This window comes from Bos indicus x Bos taurus, chromosome 28 (genome assembly GCF_003369695.1).
Source record: "Bos indicus x Bos taurus breed Angus x Brahman F1 hybrid chromosome 28, Bos_hybrid_MaternalHap_v2.0, whole genome shotgun sequence".
NCBI lineage: Eukaryota > Metazoa > Chordata > Mammalia > Artiodactyla > Bovidae > Bos > Bos indicus x Bos taurus.
This window is the reverse complement of record NC_040103.1, coordinates 3,201,574-3,224,454: the sequence shown is the minus strand read 5'-3', so window position 1 is coordinate 3,224,454 and position 22,881 is coordinate 3,201,574. Positions and strand designations below refer to the sequence as shown.

At 40.9% G+C, this 22,881-nt stretch overlaps 1 protein-coding gene across 1 annotated transcript in view; it reads left to right on the top strand.

Annotated features, from left to right (window-relative positions):
• FMN2 (formin 2) overlaps positions 1-22,881 on the top strand; it is a 356,666-nt gene that overhangs the window by 99,409 nt on the left and 234,376 nt on the right. Inside the window, exons 3-4 of the mRNA XM_027530594.1 lie at positions 3,024-3,171; positions 12,902-12,957. Of these exons, the coding sequence (XP_027386395.1) occupies positions 3,024-3,171; positions 12,902-12,957 (204 nt within the window). The remainder of the gene's footprint in view (positions 1-3,023; positions 3,172-12,901; positions 12,958-22,881) is intronic.

Genomic DNA, 22,881 nt, shown 5'->3' with positions numbered 1-22,881 from the left:
TTAAAATTTTCAAAAATTTATATGTAAAAAAAATATTTTTAAAAAGATAGTGAAAGTGAAAGTTGCTCGATTGTGTCCGACTCTTTGCGACCCCATGAACTATACAGTCCATGGAATTCTCCAGGCCAGAATACTGGAGTGGGTAGCCGTTCTCTTCTCCAGGGGATCTTCCCAATCCAGGGATCAAACACAGGTCTCCCTCATTGCAGCCAAATTCTTCACCATCTGAGCCACCAGGGAAGCCCTGTAAAAAATAAAGTTTTGTAAATGTTTAGTATTCTGCTAATTTGATTTTGAATTGTAAATGTCAAGTATTGTTTAGGGAGCTTTATTATACTTTGTTAAAAAGGCAAACTTGTACATTTTTATAATTTTTTATGATTAAATTTAATGTACCAAAAATTAAAATTAAAAAAAGAAATCAAAGCAACTAGCTCTTGCGGTAGTTATGTTTGAGTTACACCATGTGGTTTACACAGCTGTTTTCATGTAGCATTTGCCCTGCTCACTCCAGTCCTGCAGAAAGACAAGATCAGGCATTGTTTCTGAGTTCCTGGTGAGGACATGAAGGGGTTATAAAGTTAGCAGATATGTCTGGGGTGCAGTTCTGGTTCTATCCTAGGAGTTTTGTCTGTCCCATGTTTTTTGTTGTTTTTGATGTTGTTTTACATGGTACAGTTGTGAATAGGTTTAGATATAATGGATTGCTTGACACCTTTGTTTTCTGTTTAATGCGCACAAAGTACCCGGTACTTTTGTTAATAAGCAGATGAAAAAAATGAGATCACAGCTCCAGCTGCTCTCATGTTGATAAACCATCTCTCTTGCTTTTTCTTCTTATCTGACAAATGTGTTAATTCAGTAGACATTAAGTGGTATTTATGGAGTGCTTGGGAATTTTACAGGACTTGTGTACACACTTTCTGTGCTGAAGTAGGTTAGGCGGTTAAGGGAAGGCGAAATGTACTCAGAAATGTGTTCAGCCACTGATCTGGATTGCATGCTGTTAACTGTCAACAAAAGGCGGGGCTAACGAGCTGTGATTTGGGAGTTGGGGGAGACCCTAGTGGGACTTAATCTTTGGTTAGATGTTGTGCATGGGAAAGGCTAGGTTGGGGCATTCCAGTGAAGTGGAGCTTGATTTGGGACATGTAGGGAGGTGAATTTGGGAGGATGAGTAGGAGGGTTATAGAAAAAGGACAGCTGGAAGAGTTGACATTTGATTCTTGAAGAACCACAACAGAACTTAGTGCTTGCTTATTCCCTGCTTGTTGGACCCGTACGATGAAGGAGAGGTTTTGTCACCTTACAGGTCTGTATGTGTTTCAGTCCTGGGGTGGGGCTGAAAGACTGCAGGACTGGCCGGGCTGTTTGTGGTTTATGTAGGCTTTTACGGAGCACTTTTAGCAAACTTGTATTTGCTGAATGGTGAAATCCTGAGTGAAACCACTTGTCCCCATGGCTGCTGGTGCTGACTCTTTTCTGTGGAGCAAATGAAGTCTGAGACTGAGTGGGTTTATTATTAGGATGATGAAGCTCTCTAAGTCAGAGTCCCCCTTTTAGGAAACACACAGCTCGCTCCCCTGCCAGGTGCTTGGCTGCTCTTTACACGAGAGGTTCACATTTTGTGGATGTGAAGGGGACATTGAGCCTTGATATTGCCCCTTGTCCACATCTCACCTTGTTCTTGCCAGAATGAGGATATTGTCTGATGTCTAATCCCTGGACAGGGATTTGCTGGTCCACGTCCATTGAATTCCTTTACTTTTACCAACGAGAGCTCATTTCTAATATCATGTTAATTAAACCACTCATTTTTCCAATAAAAAGTTATTTCTGATATTTAGTAGACCTGGTATCAATCAAGATGTGATGTGTATGTGAAAGATGTGACTGGCCAACCGGTCTACAGTGGGACCCTTCCTGATTCAGACCTGAGAATCTGAGTTCTTGGATAGGGGCAGTGAGTGTCCCTAAAGGTGAAGCTTAAACTAACTGATATATACATTGTATTTTACTGTTGACACTGAAGAATATTTTATGCAGTTCTTCAATTAATTTGCGAAGCAAATTTTTGGAAATAGCAATGCCTCTCCACTGGTTAATTCAAGTTCAGTGTCAGCATGGTGTTTATATCATGTTTTTTATTTTTGTTTCTACCACTCAATTACTCTCTCTGTTCTATTTGCTGTGTTGATCAAAAGGTTTAGGGAAATATACCTGTGAGTAAGGAGGATGTCAGGAAGAGAACCCAGGGCTTGTGTACATTGGTGCCTGCATCCTGAAGCACCTGTTACCCTGCAATCTTAGCGGGCAGTTTCCAAGGGTGTCTGCAGCCTCAGAGTGGCCTCCTTTCTATGGTTCCCACTTGGCTTCCTGGCATGAGATGTAGCTATGAGCCTGCTTCTCATTCTGCCCAGATTCTGTTGATCTCCAGCTGGGAAGAGCTTTCTTTGCAAGATCCCTGTCCAGTTCTTTTTTTCTTGGCAAGTTCACTTACTTTTTTATAGTTCCTCTCCCAAACTGGTCCCGACCTGGATTGAGGATAATTAGTTTCCTGGGCTTTCTGTTGTTGAAGGCAAGGAAGCTGTTTATTGTCCTTGAGTGCCCAGCACTGCCTGTTCTCTGATTTTGCCAAGTGTTTACACAGATTTCAAAGGTACATCATATTCCAGTGCATTGAAGACGCTTAGTCAGGGGACTCTGTGATCGGGTGGATTTTCTGACCTTGTAATTCCCTGCAGACCCACATGGCCTTTTACCTCCAAAAAAAGAGACTAAAATTTTACCATAGGAGTTGAAACACATATGGTTATGAAAACAAAATGTGTGAAAGAAAGTTTATGTGATGAATCTACATTGAATAGTATAAAATGCTGTTTCATGTTTTATGTATGTTTGCATCTATATATATGCCTATCACACATATATTTATGATAGAAATGATGTTGCAATTATCAATCAAGAAGACTCCATTTTTCATAATTGAATTAAAATAGCTTAATTTTTTTTTTTTAATATAGCAAGATCAACTTTACACCTGGGCTGCAGTTAGTCAACCCACACACTCACTGGATTATATCGAAGGGCAGTTTCCGAGGAGAGTCCCAGCTGCTTGGCCACCATCTAAACCTCCTGATGAAGAACACAGGCCTAAGGATGCTGACACAGGTAGGCCCACGGGAAGAGTGTATGTTCTGAAAGTAACATCAAATCTCTGTGAAGCACCTGCTGAGTAGTGAGTCTGGATTTCTCTTCCAAGTATTTCTTAGATTACAGTCGTCATATAAATCAGGCTAAATCACTGGGAAGCTTGTTAAATTGAAAATTCTTACCCTCTATCTTCATAGTTACGGGGACTGGGCAACTAGAGCTATCCAGTTAGTACTGTGTATACAGAGTCTGAGAACCACTGCTTTGGGGTCCAGCTGAGGCCCCCACCTGGAAGGAAGCCACCCACTGTATGGGCTGAAAGCTCAGAAGGGAACTTTCTGTCTGTTGGCTTCAGAGGCGGCAGCCACCTCACCTCCTTCCCTGGCTTTTCCCTTACTATTCTCTTTGAGCTTTTGTTAGTTTTTTCCTTGCCTTCAGAGATAATTGATAGAGGCAAGATGAAGCTATACATTCTACTAAATCTAAATTTTAAGTAATTAAAACAATCATACATTGTTCAGATGTAATGTTTGATTGGGTTTTTTTTTGTCCCTTGTGTTGTCCTAAAGTGTTTTGTGTTATTCTTGAAGTACTTTGAAGGTAGCATGACATTGACATCAGCTTTTTATGGAGCCCAAAGCTAGAAAAGCACTTCATTGTATTGAATTAAGAATTATATTTGTATAACAATGTTTTTATGGAATTTGGTTGTCTTATTCCTTGCTTCCTTTTTCATTTTAGTGTAATAAAATCACAGCTTCTTCTTGGTGGACTGATCAGGAATATTGGCATCTGATCCATCAGGAAAGAGTAAATAGAAGGGCATTATTACAATTCAGAAATCTCTCCCTCATCAAATTTTCCTAAATGGTATCATAGCATGGTGTCAGAGTTAAGAATTTGGTATTTTATTCCCATTGGCTTATTGAGAGAAAGATGTTGGGTGGACGCCTAGCTGGGACCTCTGTAAAGAGTGTGACCAGGGAGCATGGACTCTGCTGTGTATCAGCTTGTAACCTCGGGCAAGTTTCCTAACTTCTGTCCTTGTTTTCTGCACCTGTTAAATGGTAGTAAGGATAACACCTACTGCATATGGATACTTTGAGAATTATCTAAGTGTTAAAGCATAGATTAGCATCCAGAATGCAGTCATTATATTCCTCATGAGTCCCTGTAAAGCCAACAATGGCCCACACCCTCAGTGACTTTATTTCAGACTCCTGTCCAAAGATCTGCAGAGGGGGCCTCCTGCTCACAGCCTCTGTTTTTCTCCTCATCCCGAAGTGATGCATTTACTTCTTCTTTCTTTGCACTGAGGCACTGATTGGCGGCCCACACGCAACCTTGTGTACCCCTTTTTAAAGGCCCATGCTTTTGAAACAGTGCTTAGTGTTTACTTGATGGACTATACTCTCTGAAATGAACCACAAACAAGAGGTGTGACATAAGAAACATGTTCTATGTAGGGCTTTGACTTTCTTTGGGTACAGAGAACAGTTGATCAAGGGCCAAGGTAGATCTTCAGAGATGAGAGGGTGCTTATGTAACACCTGAAAAAAACGAGCATGTAAAACAATTTAGTTTTAAAGGGAAAATTATATAACTTAATGTATTTATCCTATTAAATACACTTTTATTTGTTTATGTCAAAAGTTACTTCAGTTCAGTTGCTCGGTCGTGTCCAACTCTTTGTGACCCCATGGACTGCAGCATGCCAGACTTCCCTGTCCATCACCAACTCCCAGAGCTTGCTCAAGCTCATGTCCATTGAGTCGATGATGCCATCCAACCATCTCATCGTCTGTCATCCCCTTCTCCTCCTTCCCTCAATCTTTCCCAGCATCAGGATCTTTTCAAATGAGTCAGTTCTTTGCATCAGGTGGCCAAAGTATTGGAGTTTCAGCTTCAGCATCAGTCCTTCCAATGAACATTCAGGACTGATTTCCTTTAGGATGGACTGGCTGGATCTCCTTGCAGTCCAAGGGACTCTCAAGAGTCCTCTCCAACACCACAGTTCAAAGGCATCAATTCTTCAGTGCTCAGCTTTCCTTCTAGTCCAACGCTCATATCCATATATGACTGCTGGAAAAACCATAACTCTGATTAGACAGACCTTTGTCAGCAAAGTAATGTCTCTGGTTTTTAGTATGCTGTCTAGGTTGGTCATCTTTTCTTCTAAGGAGAAAGTGTCTTTTAATTTCATGGCTGCAGTCCCCATCTGCAGTGATTTTGGAGCCCAAGATAATAAAGTCTGTCACTGTTTCCATTGTTTCCCCATCTATTTGCCATGAAGTGATGGGACCAGATGCCATGGTCTTAGTTTTCTGAATGTTGAATTTTGAGCCAGCTTTTTCACTCTCTTCTTTCACTTTCATCAAAAGGCTCTTTAGTTCTTCTCTTTCTGCCATAAGGATGGTGTCATCTGCATATCTGAGGTTACTGATATTTTTCCCAGAAATCTTGATTCCAACTCGTGCTTCATCCAGCCTGGCATTTCATATGATGTACTCTATATATAAGTTAAATAAGCAGGGTGATAATATATAGCCTTGACATACTCCTTTCCCAATTTGGAACCAGTCTGTTGTTCCATGTCCAGTTCTTACTGTTGCTTCTTGACCTGCATAAGATTTCTCAGGAGGCAGGTAAGGTGGTCTGGTATTCCCATTTCTTTAATAATTTTCCACAGTTTGTTGTGATCCACACAGTCAAAGGCTATGGTGTAGTCAATAAAGCAAAAGTTGATGTTTTTCTGGAAGTTACTTACCGGTTAGGAAATAGCTAGGTGTAGCTACAGTAGAATCAGTCAATTTCATTGAGACATATTTTAACAGTCGTTCATGTCTTGTGTTTTACACCAGTGATTAGGGTGATGTTTTCATTTTTTTTTTTCATCCCTAGGGTGAACTTCTCAACTTTAACTGAAACATTTATATTATCCTCTAAAATTTTAGGGCAGTTTTAAAAAGTTATGAAACATTTTATGTTACTAATTTTTTTTTTTTTTTGTAAACTGGAGGAATGCTAGACAGAAAGTTAATTAGTGATAATATGAATTTTAGTTTGGTAAGAGATGATAGTTGGAATTGAGGCCAAGAAGTTTGCAAACTAATTTTTCCTTTTTCGATATAACTTGTAAAATGCCAGAGTAGCAATGTTTAATATAACAACCTGTCTCCTTTTAAAATGTGTAGTCTTAAAGAGGATGATGGAGATAAGTAGAAAATAGTTTAATGTAGTGACTTATTTTTATCCAGCTGATCTGTTAATAAACCCAAGAGCCCAATAACTGTTTTGTCCAAAATGGCCTAATGGCCCTTCCTAAACTTTTCCTACTGTGATTCTGCAGGATTCTGCAGGGCATTCTCATTCTGCGACCATTCACCCTCCCTGTCATAAGCAGGCAGGTGAGGATATCAGTAACACAGTGAAAACCATGCATAGACCCTACATTTTTTGAAAAATAGATATTAATTGCAAATATTGATAATGTGATTATTAATAGTGACAAACTATTTCCAGTGCACTTGACTGTGGTCTGTGTGTAGTGACTTCACAGCTAAAATTGCTGTTTGCAGCATGTGGTCCCTTTCAGCTTTGTTTTAAAATAAAAGAATTCACTGATTATTTTTCTTTCTGAAGAAGAAAGACTTATGATTCCATCTTAGAAAATTGACAACTTGGTTTTTCTTTGACATTTTTTTACCTTTTGGCTCTTCTTTACACTGGTTACTAATCCCCATGTGTGCATGCTAAGTCACTTCAGTTGTGTCTGACTCTTTGTGAACTTATGGACTGTATCCCCCAGTCTCCTCTGTCCAAGGGATTCTCCAGGCAAGAATACTGGAGTAGGTTTCCATTGCCCTCTTCCCAACCCAAGGATCAAACTGGGGTCCTCTTGTCTCCTGCATTGGCAGGCGGATTCTTTACCACTAGTGCCACCTGGGAAGCCCCACTAATCCGCATGGCAGGCTAATTCAGATTCGTGGTGCTGCCTTTTCTGCCTTTCTCGGGGACCACACTTCTGTTTTTCCACAATCCATTTTGTGAAACTGGCTTTCTCCACCTTCATCTAGTGGTGAAGAAACGGACCTTCCTCTATATGAATCTAGGTGCAGAGGCTGCAGTGAGGCCTCAGGGGTTGTGGGTTCTTGGGGATCTTTGGCTCCTACCGTGTCTTTGTGTTGCCTTCACAGAGGAGCCTGAGGTGCTGAGGCTGATCATCTGAAGTCCATAGAGTGAAGTCTCCTAGAAGGACAGGCTGGAAAGGAAGTTAGAGAGCATTGTGCTTGCTCCAGAAGTTTGTAGCAGAAACGTTAATAAGAAGAGGTCCTTTTCAGTTATTTTTTCTCCTTATCTTCTCTCTCTTCATTTTCCTTTACTTATTTGATGCAACCCACCCCCACCACGGTGGTTCTTCTGGAGCCTCCTGGCATTTTATTCATATCTCTATCATTTGAATTATTTAGGTTGGGAACTGATCTGTATTTGCCATCTGTCTTCTGTGTAGACTCCCAACATTTCAAGACCTTTGGATGCAGTATATACTTAAATATTGAGTGAATAAATGAAGATCTTTTGTTGAAAAAGATATAAATATTAATAAAATATCTACTCAGCACATGAATGCAATATTATATTTGATGGAATTCTGTGTGTGCTGAAAGAGCCCAAGGACCATTTTAGGGGATCATCACCAAGCTTCAAAGGTTACTTGATAGATTTACACAAAGAGAGACTTGGTTTTAGTTTTGAATTTGTGGAGAACAGAGTCAAGGTGTGAAGAGTGATTTGATCATTCTTGGTGCATCTTTGGAAAATCAAGGCCGTTATCTTCCTTTTAAAACAATTAAATATATATATTTATTTGGCTGTTCCTGGTCTTAGTTGCAGCACATAGGATCTTCATTGCCACATGTGGGATCTTTAGTTCCCCAACCAGGGATCAAACCTGGGCCCCCTGCAGTGGGAGCACGGAATCTTAGCCACTGGACCACCAGGAAAGTCCCTTTCTTTCTTTGTTTCAAGAAATTCTTTTAAAAACCATAAGAAGTTCTGTATTATCTGAATTAAATTATAATATCTACCCATAAAAAAATTTAATTTTATTTATTTATTTCTGGCCAGGCTGGGTCTTTGTTGCTAATGCAGACTTTCTCTAGCTGTGGCCCTGGGGCTTCTCATTGCAGTGGCTTCTCTTGTGGAGCATGGGCTGTAGGCACTCCGGCTTCAGTCGTTGCAGCTTGTGGACTTAGTTGTCCCTTGGAATGTGGAATCTTCCTGAACCAGGGATCGAACTCCTATCCCCAGCATTAGCAAGTGGATTCTTAACCACTGAAACACCAGGGAAGTCCAGGTCCATTATCTTTCCTTAAAAATGTGAATGGTCAAGAGATTGAACAGAAGACTGATTTTAGAAAAGCAATTTGGGCACAGAAAATTCTGGAGGAAAACATGGAAGGACAGCTGGTAGAAACGTGACAAACTTTTTGTATAGGAATCCTAAAACCTGGGTTTACTTGCTGGCTGAAAGAATGGTAATCCACCTTGGCTCCAAAAAGATAGCTGAGCAGCTTATGAATATGTGAGGTGTACAAAAAGATGATAGAGGGAAATAGATTAGATTGAAAGGAATTGAGTATATAGCACTGAGGTGAACCAGCATGCTGAAATGACTTTCAGAAGGACTTGCAGTTTTTAAAGGTGGTTGGCATTTATCCCTCAGGGTTAAGGTAGAAAGAGAAGTGGGGACACAGCTGGATCATGCCCTGTGTCTGTGAGATGAAAAGCAATAATCTCAGAAGGACAACTCTTCTGTCCTCTAGTATCCAAAAGAAGTATTTCTATGGCTTCTAAATAAAGGAGCTTCTGTGGGATGAAATATAGTGTGAAGTGCATTCTCAATTCATTTCCAGGTTTTTCCTGATGCTTTAATCCATGTTCACTTGAGGAAAAGCAGAGATTCTGGAAGGGGCTTGGGGGGTGGTGGGGGGCGGGGTTGATGATGTTTATCTCTCAACCTGCCACCTGACTCAGGAATAAAATGCTCTCAAGCAGATCAACCATGTCTCCTGGAGATGATTCTCCATGTTCAGTTTTATTTATTTATTTGTTTTTTTAAATCAGCTCGCATTTTCCCCTCATATATGCAGGCTAATGCCTCTGTGTGGACATCCTTTGTTGGAATCGAGGGGCAGATCCAGATTATTAAATAATCAAATAAACAGAATACAGGGTTGACCCCTTTTAGGGAAATTACATTTTTAACCCCACCTTCATTTGTGTAAGGATATGGCATACCAGAGTAAAGACATCTACCATTGGTTAGGCTGCTAATCATAAGTCATGGAATTTAAATGAAATTTAATGAATTTTCTTTAGATTAAATTGATTAGATTTGAATCAAATTGATCATTAAAGAAGCTATAATTTAGTAATTTTATATAAGCACATTTTTCATCAAAATGTAAAAGTTTTGAGAGACTGCTTAGTTCATTTTCAGAAGCTGTATTTTCTGCATTTTGAAGGGTATTTGATTTGTTCCATTCCTAGCATATCCTACCCTTTTTCTTCCTGTCCTCTCTACAAATGTAAACCTCATCCAAGTGTGTTTTGTAAGTCACTGGCTTATTTGTGATGATAAAGAGATCATTTTTGAAGCATATTTGGAATTCTGGAGTGCCCAGAAATTTTTGTGAGGTTTCTGTTTGTTTTTTTTTTTTCCAAAATGGAGCATTTAAATTTTTGTCAGGAATGTTCTTTCTCCCACTCTACTTCAGACAGTAATGTTTTTTTAAAACCAGTCTAGTTTCATAGACTTCTAGTTGGATGGCTTCACTGACTCAAAGGATGTGAGTTTGAGTAAGCTCCGGGAGTTGGGGATGGACAGGGAAGCCTGGCGTGCTGCAGTCCATGGCGTGGCAGAGTTGGACATGACTGAGTGGCTGAACTGAACTAAACTGAGTTTCTTAATCCTTAGGAAGGGTGGGTGGAGGAGTTGGCAGTTTGAGATGTGCTCTTGAGAGCTCTCCCTGGGTCACTCCAAAAACACCCATCCTGATGATGAAGAGGGACTGTTTGCGGGTGCAGGGCTGACAGAAGGCAGTTCTGAAAAGCTCTCCAGTTCTGGGAGGAGGGGTGGGAGGCCAGTGCCCTGGTAGTTCGCATGAGGGGTCCACACTCGGAGGACACTGGAACCCGGTGGGTTTCTCCCCTACCTGCCCACAGGCTCCTGACTGGCCCGGTGCTCAGAAGCCCTTCACTGGGCACAGCCCAGCCTGTGTCGTCCCTCGGTGGACAGCCCTTTTGTGATTTTTCATGCTTCCTTTTGCTCTTTTGCTTCCCCTTCTTTTTCCTTCTTATTCTCTCCCGTTTTCCTTCTCGATGTTTGTTTTTCTTTCTTCTCTTGATTATTCTCATTTGTTTCCCCTTACTTTGTAGTTATTCTGTACATTTCTTTCACCTTAAAATCTTGACCCTCTAGAACTCCTGTGCTCCAGCTTGTGATCTGGAAGAGAATATTTTGACGTATAAATTTCTCCTAGGCGTCATAACACACTGATTCAAGGAAGTAGTGAAAGAGGTGAGGGTGAGAGGATGAACTCAGTTCAGATCAAAGTTTACATGTAGGTGTTCAGAACAGTGGAATATTGATAACACTCTCTAGTTCTTTGTTTTGGTGAGGCGGTGACATTCTTTTTACCATCGGAATCCAGAGGTTTGCTTTTTGGAGCAGATCATGTGGCATAGGACTATTTAAAAAACAAAACAAAACTGGGAAACACTGTATGTGTCTTTAAGGGAAAGGGCTGTTTGTGACCCTCCTGGAGACTCTGTGGGCTCTGCCTGCATCGCTTGCATAGACAGACAAGGAAGTGAAAATGTCCTCCTTTCTACAAAGCCCTAGAGTCTTGTCTCAAGTCTGTTGTGTTTTGGAGGATTTGAAGATGACTAAAACCAGCAGAAAACAGAAGTGTTCTAGAGCCTAGATTTGCTTTAATATTAACTGTCCTCACTTTGATGTTAAATATCTTTCTTCAAAAATGGCCAGCTCTTGTGTTGAGTTCAAAATAGAGCTGTCAGTATGAGAGACAAATCTTTTGATTAACTTAGTGAAATATAGTATTCGGGAAAACACTTGTGTGTTAAAGCTGCTTGTTAGTATTGTTGCCACAGTGATACCTGTTGGTGAGTGATTATGCCGTGCTGTTCCCAGTGATTTTGTTCTGAAAGATGTACCCTGAACTTAGGTGCAGCCCTAGCAATGGCATGGCGACCTGTGCCCTGCCCAGCGCCTGCTCTCCTGGGGCTCCCGCTTTGCTTCCGTGGTTTCACCATCCTTTGGTCTCACCTTTCATCCCCTCCCACAGCAACAAATATTTCACACATCTACTGTGTGTCAGGCACTGTTCTAGGTGCTGGGGAGTCAGTAAGGAAAAGAATCTACAAAGTGTCTGTCTTCATAGAGTTTGATTTAGTCAGGTAAGATAGAGAAATAAGTTGGCAAACAAGTGAATTCTATAGCATTTTGTTTGAGGATTGACTTGGTGGAGAGAGCAACAGGGAACGGGGTGCTCCATGGAGCAGGGAGAGGGTGGGTGTGTGTGCAGAGATCCCCACACACCCAGATCCCCTGGAGGGAGCAGGACTGTATGCACAGGGCAGCAGGAAGGCTAGTGTGGCCAGAGTGTGCTTAGCAGGTGGGGATGGCACAGAGGTCGGGGTGGCGGGAGAGGAGAAGGCCGAAGGAGGCTCGTGGGGCCCAGGTGGAGACCATGCTTCAATCCAAGTGAAATGAACTTTCAATGTAGTTTAACAATACGTTGTATGATTTAAACCATGAATGCCTTTTTTTTTACTTTTTCTGTGCATTGTCACACACGTGAATTAAAATGCTGCTAAATTAGAAAAGTCTGAGGTATCCGCCATAGTGATTTCTATGTATTGTCAGGCATCTGGTCTGTGTGCCAGTCTGGGATGGGGAGCAATGGGACAGTGGGGAGACAGACTCATCTTTGTCTCCCTACCAGCTGTGTCTGGGCCTCAGTTCCTCACCGCGATGCAACCATGGACAGGAGAAGTCCTTCTCAGACTCCAATCCACGATTGCTGGTAGTTCCTGGAGGCTCTCTTATGTCTTTATTTTTGTAACTCCCATGTGAGCTTCACAGAAAGCATCCCTTAGCTTAAAAAACAGAAGGAAATATAGCCTTAGCTATCCCTTAGGTTTTACAGCATGAAGAAGCTGCAGTCCCATAGTTTCTGTCTCAGATGACCATCACTCAGTGCCTATTAGTGAGGGCACATTATCTCTTGTTGAAAGTGCAAGATCAGCTGTCAACAGTCAGATAAGGTACCCAGGACCCCGTCCTTCCAGGCTAGGGAGTTGACTTCCATCACTGTACAGACTTAAAGAGAATAATATGAGCAGTGACTGTCTTAGCAGATACTTCCTGGCACAAAATAGAAACTAACTATTGAGATAAGTAATCATGACTGATGTGTAAAGAAGGGCATAGTGCTAATCTAATTTTAAAAATACCTAGTGACATGAGCGTGTCATCTTGTGTGTTACATGTACTGAAAAGTGGTCATGTCCTCATAACACGGAAGTATAGCTGGAAAGTAGCCTGGGTGTTTGGGTGCTTATTGTGGTTGAAGGTATATTGTAGTTAGTTTCATTTTCTGATCAAAGAAATGGGAAAATCTGCTCTTTAACATATTGCCTGTCTTCTTCCTTTTCAACCCAGACTCTCAATCTGCTGTTTTAGAAACTCCGAAAAAATGTTCAGATGCTGCTCAGCAGGTAAGAAGACTTAATTAGGCTGTGGAATCCTTTTCTCTCGTGTTTGTCTGCCTTATCTTCCATTTGCCCAGCCAGCTAGGCCACCTGTGTTTCTCAGCCTGCAGGAGACTCCAGGCAGGTGGGTGGGTGTTTTGTTCCATTCAGACTTGGCCAAAGAAATCAGCCTTGAAGTGGCTCTGGGCACAAGCTCCTCAGAGCCCATATCATTCCACATCCAGCCAGAGAGCTGGGCCACAACTGCTGGCTCCACTAGGAAACAGTGGCCATTCAGGTGTCGTGTGGAAATGTGTCTGGTTGAACTAATAATCATATGGATATGATTTTTTTTAATGTCCAGAGCTTTTTAAAAATCAAATTATATTCTTAGGTTGATTTGGTGAATGAAACTTTAGTTAGTATCTGTTTAATTTCCATAGAAACTTTCTTCTTCTGTTACTAAAGAAGTCAAATCTAATGTCTTCTTTTTCTTGCACCAAAATGCACCTCCTGAAAAAATAAGAAACATTTATATGGAATAGTAATTGGGGTTAGCAGTTGTTCTTTTGGATATAAAATCATTTTTAAAATTTGTTTATATATTTTCCAACTATAATTTGAAAATAACTTAGTATTATAAATTACGAGCATGAAGCATGTTCTCTGGAGGGGGGGTCTAGATAGAAAATTAGATGGCTCTTGCCCAGGTTCCAGGCCCAGGTCAATTTCTGGTTAGTGATGGCATACTATCTGGGATATGGTGTTCTTCTCTGTAAAAATCAAAGAATCTGATGATTTTTGAAAACTTTTCCAAGTATAAATTGACTCCCCTTTTCAAAAAAAGCAGCCCTGCAGCGTACATTGAAGTTTGCTCCTCCTGGAGGAGAAGTAGAGATAAAAATTGGTTGAAAATTTCATTTTATAAATCCTCTGGTGCTTTTCAGAAATATAGCCAGACAGGTCACTTTGATAAGAGTAAAGATACTCTTAAGAATAATGTCATAAAATAGGTTTCCCCAGCTTCTTTTTTTTTTTAAGAACAGAGACCTCTGTCAGGCTGGGGTACTTGGAGAGGTCTGGTGGACTCAGCTGGAAGTACATTACCTTGTAGTTGTTCAGTCACTAAGTCACGTCCAACTCTTTGTGACCCCATGGACTGCAGCACGCCAGGCTTCCCTGTCCTCTATCTCCTGGAGTTTGCTCAAATTCATGTCCATTGAGTCAGTGATGCTGTCTAAGTTTAGTGATTAGTCAAGAGTGAATATAATGAAGAGAAGTAAAAAGAAATAATCAGAAAAATTTATGCCCTCAAAATATCTCATTATTCTTGCAGCAGTTTTTTGTCATGACTATGTTGTAAATTATCTAATTTGAGATAATATGTTAGATTTTTCTAGTTCTTATCTTCAGGGTGCATATTATTGAATTCTCTGTTACATTGATAATCCCAAAGAAAACCCGAACAAAAAGTATTCTACACTATCAACACATACAACGTTGCTCTGTGTATTAAGATTTCATATAGAATAATATAAGGTAGACATTCATGTGTGTGTATAAAATTATAGCGATTTTCCATTTTTCTTGAGCTTTGAGCCAGTAAATAGTATGTGGAAAACCTGATGAACTGGGTAATTTTAAAACACCTGATGTTATAGTCTGAAAACTCATAAGCAAAACAGACTAATTTAAATTTCATGCCTTCTCATTTCCTTGTTGCCAGTGAAGTATCTAGAAACTGAAAAATGCAGTAAATTAATTGGGAGGCAGTTGAAGTCAAGCACTCAGTAGTGACATCATTTACTCTTGGAGTCCCTGGCTCTTTGTCATTAGTTTACTTGAGGACGGGTTCTTTTCTGTGATGATATGTGTCTGTTTCATAAAACCTGAAATAACAGCCCTAAGAGGGATTTGGGAAACTAGAAACCTGTGTACTGTGCACCTGTTATTTTACTGTATTATCTTAGGCAATTCTTATAATAACCCTTTAAAGTCATTTTTATTAATTCATATTTAACCGATAGGAAAGTGACATTTGTAGAAATTAACTTGCTTTAGGTCAAAAATTGATAAAGGGTAAGAGTCATGATTTAAACAAGAGGTCTGACTTTGTACCTCATGTTCTCTCCACTATGATAAAATCTAGACTTTCATGCATGTAATTTTCCTATGGCTATTTAATACCATCTCATGGCAGAATCATCTAATGATTATATGAGAAATTTAACTTATCCTATTTATACCATACATAAGAGTCTGATGTCAAGATTTGTTTTAGAAGCTTAGATTGAAGCTGAGTGGATCAAAGATACATGTTTAACTTTCTGCTACATTGTGTCCATTTCTCAAACTTTAGTGCTTCACTACTCTTGAAAAATGTGCAGCTCTGTCTTTCGTGTAACGCACCTTGCTTCTAGTTACTAGACAGCAGTCTGTCTGTCTGTCAGCTGCCCTTGCAGAGGAAGTGAGAGGCTTCTGGCCAGTTTGCTCTGTGACTGATGGGTGTGATGAGTGCAGAGGGTTGGTCCCTCCGTGGAGGTGATGTGGCTGGTGTGTTCACTCTGTTTTCTTCAGGCACCTGTTCTCTCCATTCAAGTGCTCTGGAGTACACTGAATTGGTTTTGACTTTTGCTCTTTCCCTGTACTTAATAATTCTGAGAACTCCATATCCCTAGACAAGGCCCAAGATTCCTAATGCCTCTTCTTAGCTGGGAGGGGTGGAAGGCTCAGGAGTTCTCTGTGCACATGGGGAGAGACCCGCTGCTACCTTCCGGTGCTGTCACCCCAGGCCCATGGGTTAGGAAGTTTTAAAACAAAGCTACTTTCTTTAGACCCCACTTACTGATTATTTTAATAAAAATAATATGATTTGAGGGGCTTCCCTTGTAGCTCCGTCGGTAAAGAATCTGCCTGCAATGCATGAGACCTGGGTTCGATTCCTGGGTTGGGAAGATCCTCTGGAGGATGAAATGGCTACCCACTCCAGTATTCTTACCTGGAGAATCCCATGGAGAGAGGAGCCTGGTGGGCTACAGTCCATGGGGTCGCAAGTCTAATATGATTTAGTGACTAAACCACCAATATGATTTGAAAGCTACCCTAGCTAAAGAGTTATGTCATAAGACAGAAACAGGACTGTCTGTATTCTGTATTTTTTTTTATTCTTTGGCATTTGAAATACTATTTAAACTGTAAATTCGTTTACATGCTACAGTATATGAATAGCCAAATGTCAACTATAGTTTCTAAAAATGTTTACTCCTATGTTAAAGATTAATTTATGGTAGTTAAATTGGTTACTGCCTAGTTTTTAACTTATTTTTTGCTTTTGAAGTTACACATAAAATATGTGCTTCAAAGCATTGTCCTAACACTCTCAACATCTTTCTGATGTAAATGGACTAGCTGAAAGGTAAATAGAATAAAATTTGACCTTTGAAAATTCTGGCTTTGGATAGGAATTTATTAACATCAGGAAATTTAACATTGGGTCTTCCTATACATTACGGTATTTATTGAGAACGTCACATCTGTTACTGAGTGTTAGATAATGAAAAAATTAAACAAAATTAGTACTCTCTTACCCTTTACATTGTATGCAAATAAATTCTCAAAGGTCAGGAAAATGTGTACGATTTGAACTCAGTCCAGTTTTAATCTCCTTTGAAATTGGCTTAAAACATTCCCCCCAGGATCCTGCTCTGATCAGTCCTCTCAGTGCCCAATTGGATTGCAAACTTACTTGAGGAACTGAGTATTCTTTTTCTATTGGTTCTCCTTTCAGAATATCCTTTATAGTGCTCCTTATACAATGACTGCTCGTACAGTGTATTGTTAGTTTCAGATACATCTTTATTTAGAGGCACATCAAGGGAACACGTGTGATGAAGTAATGTAGCCTGGTTGATGGTACTTGAGGGGTTACTCACCTGTGTCATGACATAGACAAGTTCAGAGAGTAATAAAAGAATTGGTTAGATCAAAGAAAGGGGTAGGGGATGTAATTTTGAAGGAATAGTAACGGAGACATGAAAACAAGCAACTTGAATTGCATAAGAGTGACTTAGACATATTAAAGAGTTGGGGGGAAAGTGTATTTTGTCTAAACTCTAAGGCAGTAAGTGACGTGAAGTCACATGTTAATTACAGACCTACAAAACAACAATTTACAAGACAAGTAAACAATCACAGTAGAGACCAGAGTAAGAAAAAGAGGGGTTAAAGGGGAGATAGAAAGAGGTGGTTGTGGTCTGGAAACATACGTTAGTTAGTTAGTCTTCCTTGAAGTTTACCTCAGACTCTGAATGTTCTTAGGTAGATTATCAACACATTGGTGCGGTGACTCTGCAGGGGGTGGTGGGGTGGGTCGGGGTACTTGGGAAGGGGGAGACACAGTCGTCCCCCTGTGGAAGCATGGGAAATGGGTGCTATTTTGGCAAGGTGTTCCCCATTATGTGTTAAGGGGAAGACAGAATTCTTCTGGAAAGTACATTTTCATTTTATGGAAACTCCCCCTAGCTCAGAGGCAACAAATTAGGTATTTTAGTTTTAGAAATAAAAAAAAAAGGAGAAACTGTTCTGACAGTTTTAAGAGTGAAAACCAGCAGGCATCTGGAAAACAGTTACAATTTGAGGTGTGAATGTGAAAAAAGCCATAGAGGTCACATACTGTTTTTACTCTTCGCTTGGAGGCTTCCCATATAGCTCAGTCAGTAAAGCATTTGCCTGCAATGCGGGAGGCCTGGGTTCAATTCCTGAGTTGGAAGTTTCCCTGGAGAAGAAATGGAAACCTACTCCAGTATTCTTGCTTGGAGAGTCCCATGGACAAAGGAGCCTGGTGGGCTACAGTTCATATCACAAGAGTCGGACACAACGTAGCACTATCTTTCTGGGGCAATAGGACTTGGAGGTGAAATGAAGTTGTGTTCTTAACCTACTGAGCTTTTGCCATTCTTGTTCAGTTGCTAAGTCATGTCTGATTGTTTATGACCCCATGGACTGCAGCACACCAGGCTTCCCTGTCCTTCACTACCTCCTGTAGTTTGATCAAAACTTATGTCCATTGAGTCAGTGATGCCATCCAACTATCTCGTCCTCTGTGGTCCCCCTTTCTTCCTGCCCTCAATCTTTCTCAGGATCAGGGTCTTTTCCAATGAGTTGGCTCTTTGCATCAGGTGGCCAAAGTATTGGAGCTTCAGCTTCAGCATCAGTCCTTCCAATGAATATTCAGGACTGATCTCCTTTAGGATGGACTGGTTGGATCTCCTTGCAGTCCAAGGGACTCTCAAGAGTCTTGTCCAACACCACAGTTCAAAAGCATCAATTCTTCAGTGCTCAGCTTTCCTTATGGTCCAATGCTCACATCCATACATGACTACTGGAAAAAACATAGCCTTGACTAGATGGACCTTTGTTGGCAAAGTAATGTCTCTGCTTTTTAATATGCTGTCTAGGTTGGTCGTAGCTTTTCTTCCAAGGAGCAAGCATCTTTTAATTTCTTGGCTGCAGTCACCATCTGCAGTGATTTTGGAGCCCAAGAAAATAAAGTCTGTCACTGTTTGCATTGTTTCCCCATCTATTTGCCATGATATGATGGGACCAGATGCCATGGTCTTAGTCTTTTAAATGTTGAGTTTTAAGCCAGCTTTTTCACGCTTCTCTTTCACTTTCATCAAGAGACTCTTTAGTTCCTCTTCTCCTTCATAAGGGTGGTGTCATCTGCATATCTGAGGTTACTGATATTTTTCCCAGCAATCTTGATTCCAGCTTGTGCTTCATTCAGCCTGGCATTTCACATGATGTACTCGGCATATAAGTTAAATAAGCAGGGTGACAGTATACATCCTTGACGATCTCCTTTCCCAATTTGAAACCAGTCCATTGTTCCATGTCCAGTTCTAACTGTTGCTTCTTGACCTGCATACAGATTTCTTCGGAGGCAGATAAGGTGGTCTGGCATTCCCATCTCATGAAGAATTTTTCAGTTTGTTGTGATCCACACAAAGGCTTTGGCATAGTCAATAAAGTAGAAGTAGATTTTCTGGAACTCTCATGTTGTTTCTATGATCCAATGAATGTTGGCAGTTTGACCTCTAGTTCCTCTGCCTTTTCTAAATCCAGCTTGAACATCTGGAAGTTCTCAGTTCATGTACTATTGAAGCCTAGCTTGGAGAATTTTGAGCATTACTTTGCGTGTGTGATGAATGCAATTGTGTGATAGTTTGAACATTCTTTGGCATTGCCTTCTTTTGGGATTGGAATGAAAACTGACCTTTTCCAGTCCTGTGGTCACTGCTGAGTTTTCCAAATTTGCTGGCCTATTGAGTGCAGCACTTTCACAGCATCATATTTTACAATTTGAAATAGCTCAACTGGAATTCCATCACGTCCACTAGCTTTGTTCATAGTAATGCTTTCTAAGGCCAGCTTGACTTCACATTCCAGGATGCCTGGCTCTAGGTGAGAGATCATACCATCGTGGTTATCTGGGTCATTAAGATCTTTTTTGGGTAGTTCTCCTGTGTATTCTTGCCACCTCTTCTTAATATCTAATGCTTCTGTTAGGTTCATACTGTTTCTGTCCTTTAATGTGCCCATCTTTGCATGAAATATTCCCTTGGTATCTCTAGTTCTCTTGACGAGATCTCCAGTCTTTACCATTGATGACTCATGAGAGGGGCAAACAGATCAAGCAGCTGCTGTAAAGGGATAGAAGGCGATAAAAGTTAATAGCTTACAAAGGGTGTTTTTCCTTTACTGCACTATTGGTTGTCTGCTGACATACTATGTGCAAGGTATTTGTGGTCTTTATTGAAGGAAATACAAAGAATTGTAAGGTCCTGGGCTCTTCTGTAGATATGAAGTGATTTGCAAGATGTCAGGTGATTCTGCTAAGGTATTTAGTGTATGTTGTATTACAGAATTAGAAAAAAAAAAAAAAAAGTTAACCTACAGAGCTGTGCTTCTGAAATCTGAACGTACTCATGTCTGCTCTCTGCTCATGGTGTCAGAGACAAGACTCAGACCTGAGTGACATGCAGGCCTTTCCTTTGCCATCTTCTGCCTTGAGCCCCATCACCCACTGTTTCCTAGATGTTCAGTTTGTTCTGACCTTAAAAAGACACGCTGAAAGTTTAGCATCCTTCATGTCTTTCTTTGATATCTTTCCTTCTTATGCCTACTGCCCCTTTTTAATTCACTGAATACCTATTTCTTAATCTAAACTCATATTAGACTTCACTCCCTCTTAGATACATTCCCTGAGAGGCCTCCCTCCTGACTCCTTTGATAGCTCTGCTCTGGGACTCTGTATTTACTTGCTCTCCCATAATTGTTGTATTATGTGCATCTCATAGACAACTGTCCTCCTTAAAGCTAGAGCTCCTCCATTCTACTTGTCCCTCCAGTGTCTAACATAGTACCGGACATTTTGAGGCAGATCAGAACATGTTTGATGAACAAATAGGTATGTAGGGGTCCACACTGTCAAGAGTAGAGGTGGTTGTTGGGGAGTAGTAGAAATTCTGTTTCTATTCACCCCAAGTGATGAGGATTGAGCTTTGAACCAGTTTTCCTATGCATAAATCCCAGTTACCCCACTTTTACCTGGGAAATCTCTGCAATGTATTCTGTTCTCTGTGCCTTAATTTCCTCTTCTACAAAATGGGAATGATGAGTCTCACAAAATTTTGTGAGATTTAAATGCACAAATGTAGCCTAGAAGAGCCCCTGGCACATAGGAGGCTCTCAAGATGTTAGCTGTTAGCTCAGCAGTTGGCACAGTGGTAAAGAATCTACCTGCTAGTGCAGGAGATGCAGAAGACGTGGGTTCGATCCCTGATCTGGGAAGACCCTTTAGAGTAGGAAAAATCACAACCCACTCTTGTATTATTGAATGGAAAATTTCGTGGACGGGGAGCCTGGCGGGCTACAGCCCATGGCATTTCATAGGGTTGTACACGACTAAGCGACAGAGAGCTGAGCCGAGCAAATACCCCTAAGCCATTCCACCAGACGTGTTGTGAGCTGTGTTCTTTGCAAGCTTAATTACCTTAGAGGCTGCTTAGGTGTCCATCCAGAAGGGTGGCTAGGAGGTGAGCATTTTCTCAAGGTATCATCAATGAAGGGAAACTATGATGAGATTGTTTTTCTTCCTTGCACTAATTGGGACAACTCAGGAATATTTTGCTTTAGATTTATTGCAGGACCTTGCCACAACTCAACTAATGAAGAGAACATTCAGAAGATGTGAGGAAGCCAAAGAGACGGTTTCCATTTTTTCCTGACCCATTTCCCAAACATGCTGTTTAATACTTCCACTCTTGTTATTCACTAGTGAGAGGTACTGTAACCTTCCCTCCAGTTGGATTATCAATTACTGCTCATTTCAGTTCAGTTCAGTCACTCAGCCATGTCCGACTCTTTGCAACCCCATGAATCACAGCACACCAGGCCTCCCTGTCCATTACCAACTCCCGGAGTTCACTCAAACTCATGTCCATCGAGTCGGTGATGCTATCCAGCCATCACATCCTCTGTCGTCCCCTTCTCCTCCTGCCCTCAATCCCTCCCAGCATCAGTCTTTTCCAATAAGTCAACTCTTCGCATGAGGTGGCCAAAGTATTAGAGTTTCAGCTTCAACATAAGTCCTTCCAAATAACACCCAGGACTGATCTCCTTTAGAATGGACTGGATGGATCTTCTTGCAGTCCAAGGGACTCTCAAGAGTCTTCTCCAACACCACAGTTCAAAAGCATCAATTCTTTGGCGCTCAGCTTTCTTCACAGTCTAACTCTCACATCCATACATGACCACTGGAAAATCCATAGCCTTGACTAGACGGACCTTTGTTGGCAAAGTAATATCTCTGCTCTTCAATATGCTATCTAGGTTGATCATAACTTACCTTCCAAGGAGTAAGCGTCTTAAATTTCATGGCTGCAGTCACCATCTGCAGTGATTTTGGAGCCTCGCAAAATAAAGTCCGAGACTGTTTCCACTGTTTCCCCATCTATTTCCCATGAAGTGATGGGACCAGATGCCATGATCTTAGTTTTCTGAATGTTGAGCTTTAAGCCAACTTTTTCACTCTCCTCTTTCACTTTCATCAAGAGGCTTTTTAGTTCCTCTTCACTTTCGGCCATAAGGGTGGTATCATCTGAATGTCTGAGGTTATTGATATTTCTCCCAGCAATCTTGATTCCAGCTTGTGCTTCATCCAGCCCAGCGTTTCTCACAATGTACTCTGCATATAAGTTAAATAAACAGGGTGACAATATACAGCCTTGACGATCTCCTTTTCCTATTTGGAACCAGCCTGTTGTCCCATGTCCAGTTCTAACTGTTGCTTCTTGACTTGCATATAGGTTCTCAAGAGGCAGGTCAGGTGGTCTGGTATGCCCATCTCTTTCAGAATTTTCCACAGTTTATTGTGATCCACACAGTCAAAGGCTTTGGCGTAGTTACTAAAGCAGAAATAGATGTTTTTCTGCAACTCTCTTCCTTTTTCCCTGATCCAGCGGATGTTGGCAATTTGATCTCTGGTTCCTCTGCCTTTTCTAAAACCAGCTTGAACATCTGGAATTGCATAGATCACGTACTGCTGAAGCCTGGCTTGGAGAATTTTGAGCATTACTTTACTAGCATGTGAGATGAGTGCAATTGTGCAGTAGTTTGAGCATTCTTTGGCATTGCGTTTCTTTGGGATTGGAATGAAAACTGACCTTTTCCAGTCCTGTGGCCAGTGCTGGGTTTTCCAAATTTGCTGGCATATTGAGTGCAGCACTTTCACAGCATCATCTTCCAGGATTTGAAATAGCTCAACTGGCATTCCATCACCTCCGCTAGCTTTGTTCATAGTGATGCTTTCTAAGGCCCACTTGTCTTCACATTGCAGGATGTCTGGCTCTAGGTGAGTGATCACACCATCGTGATTATCTGGGTCATGAA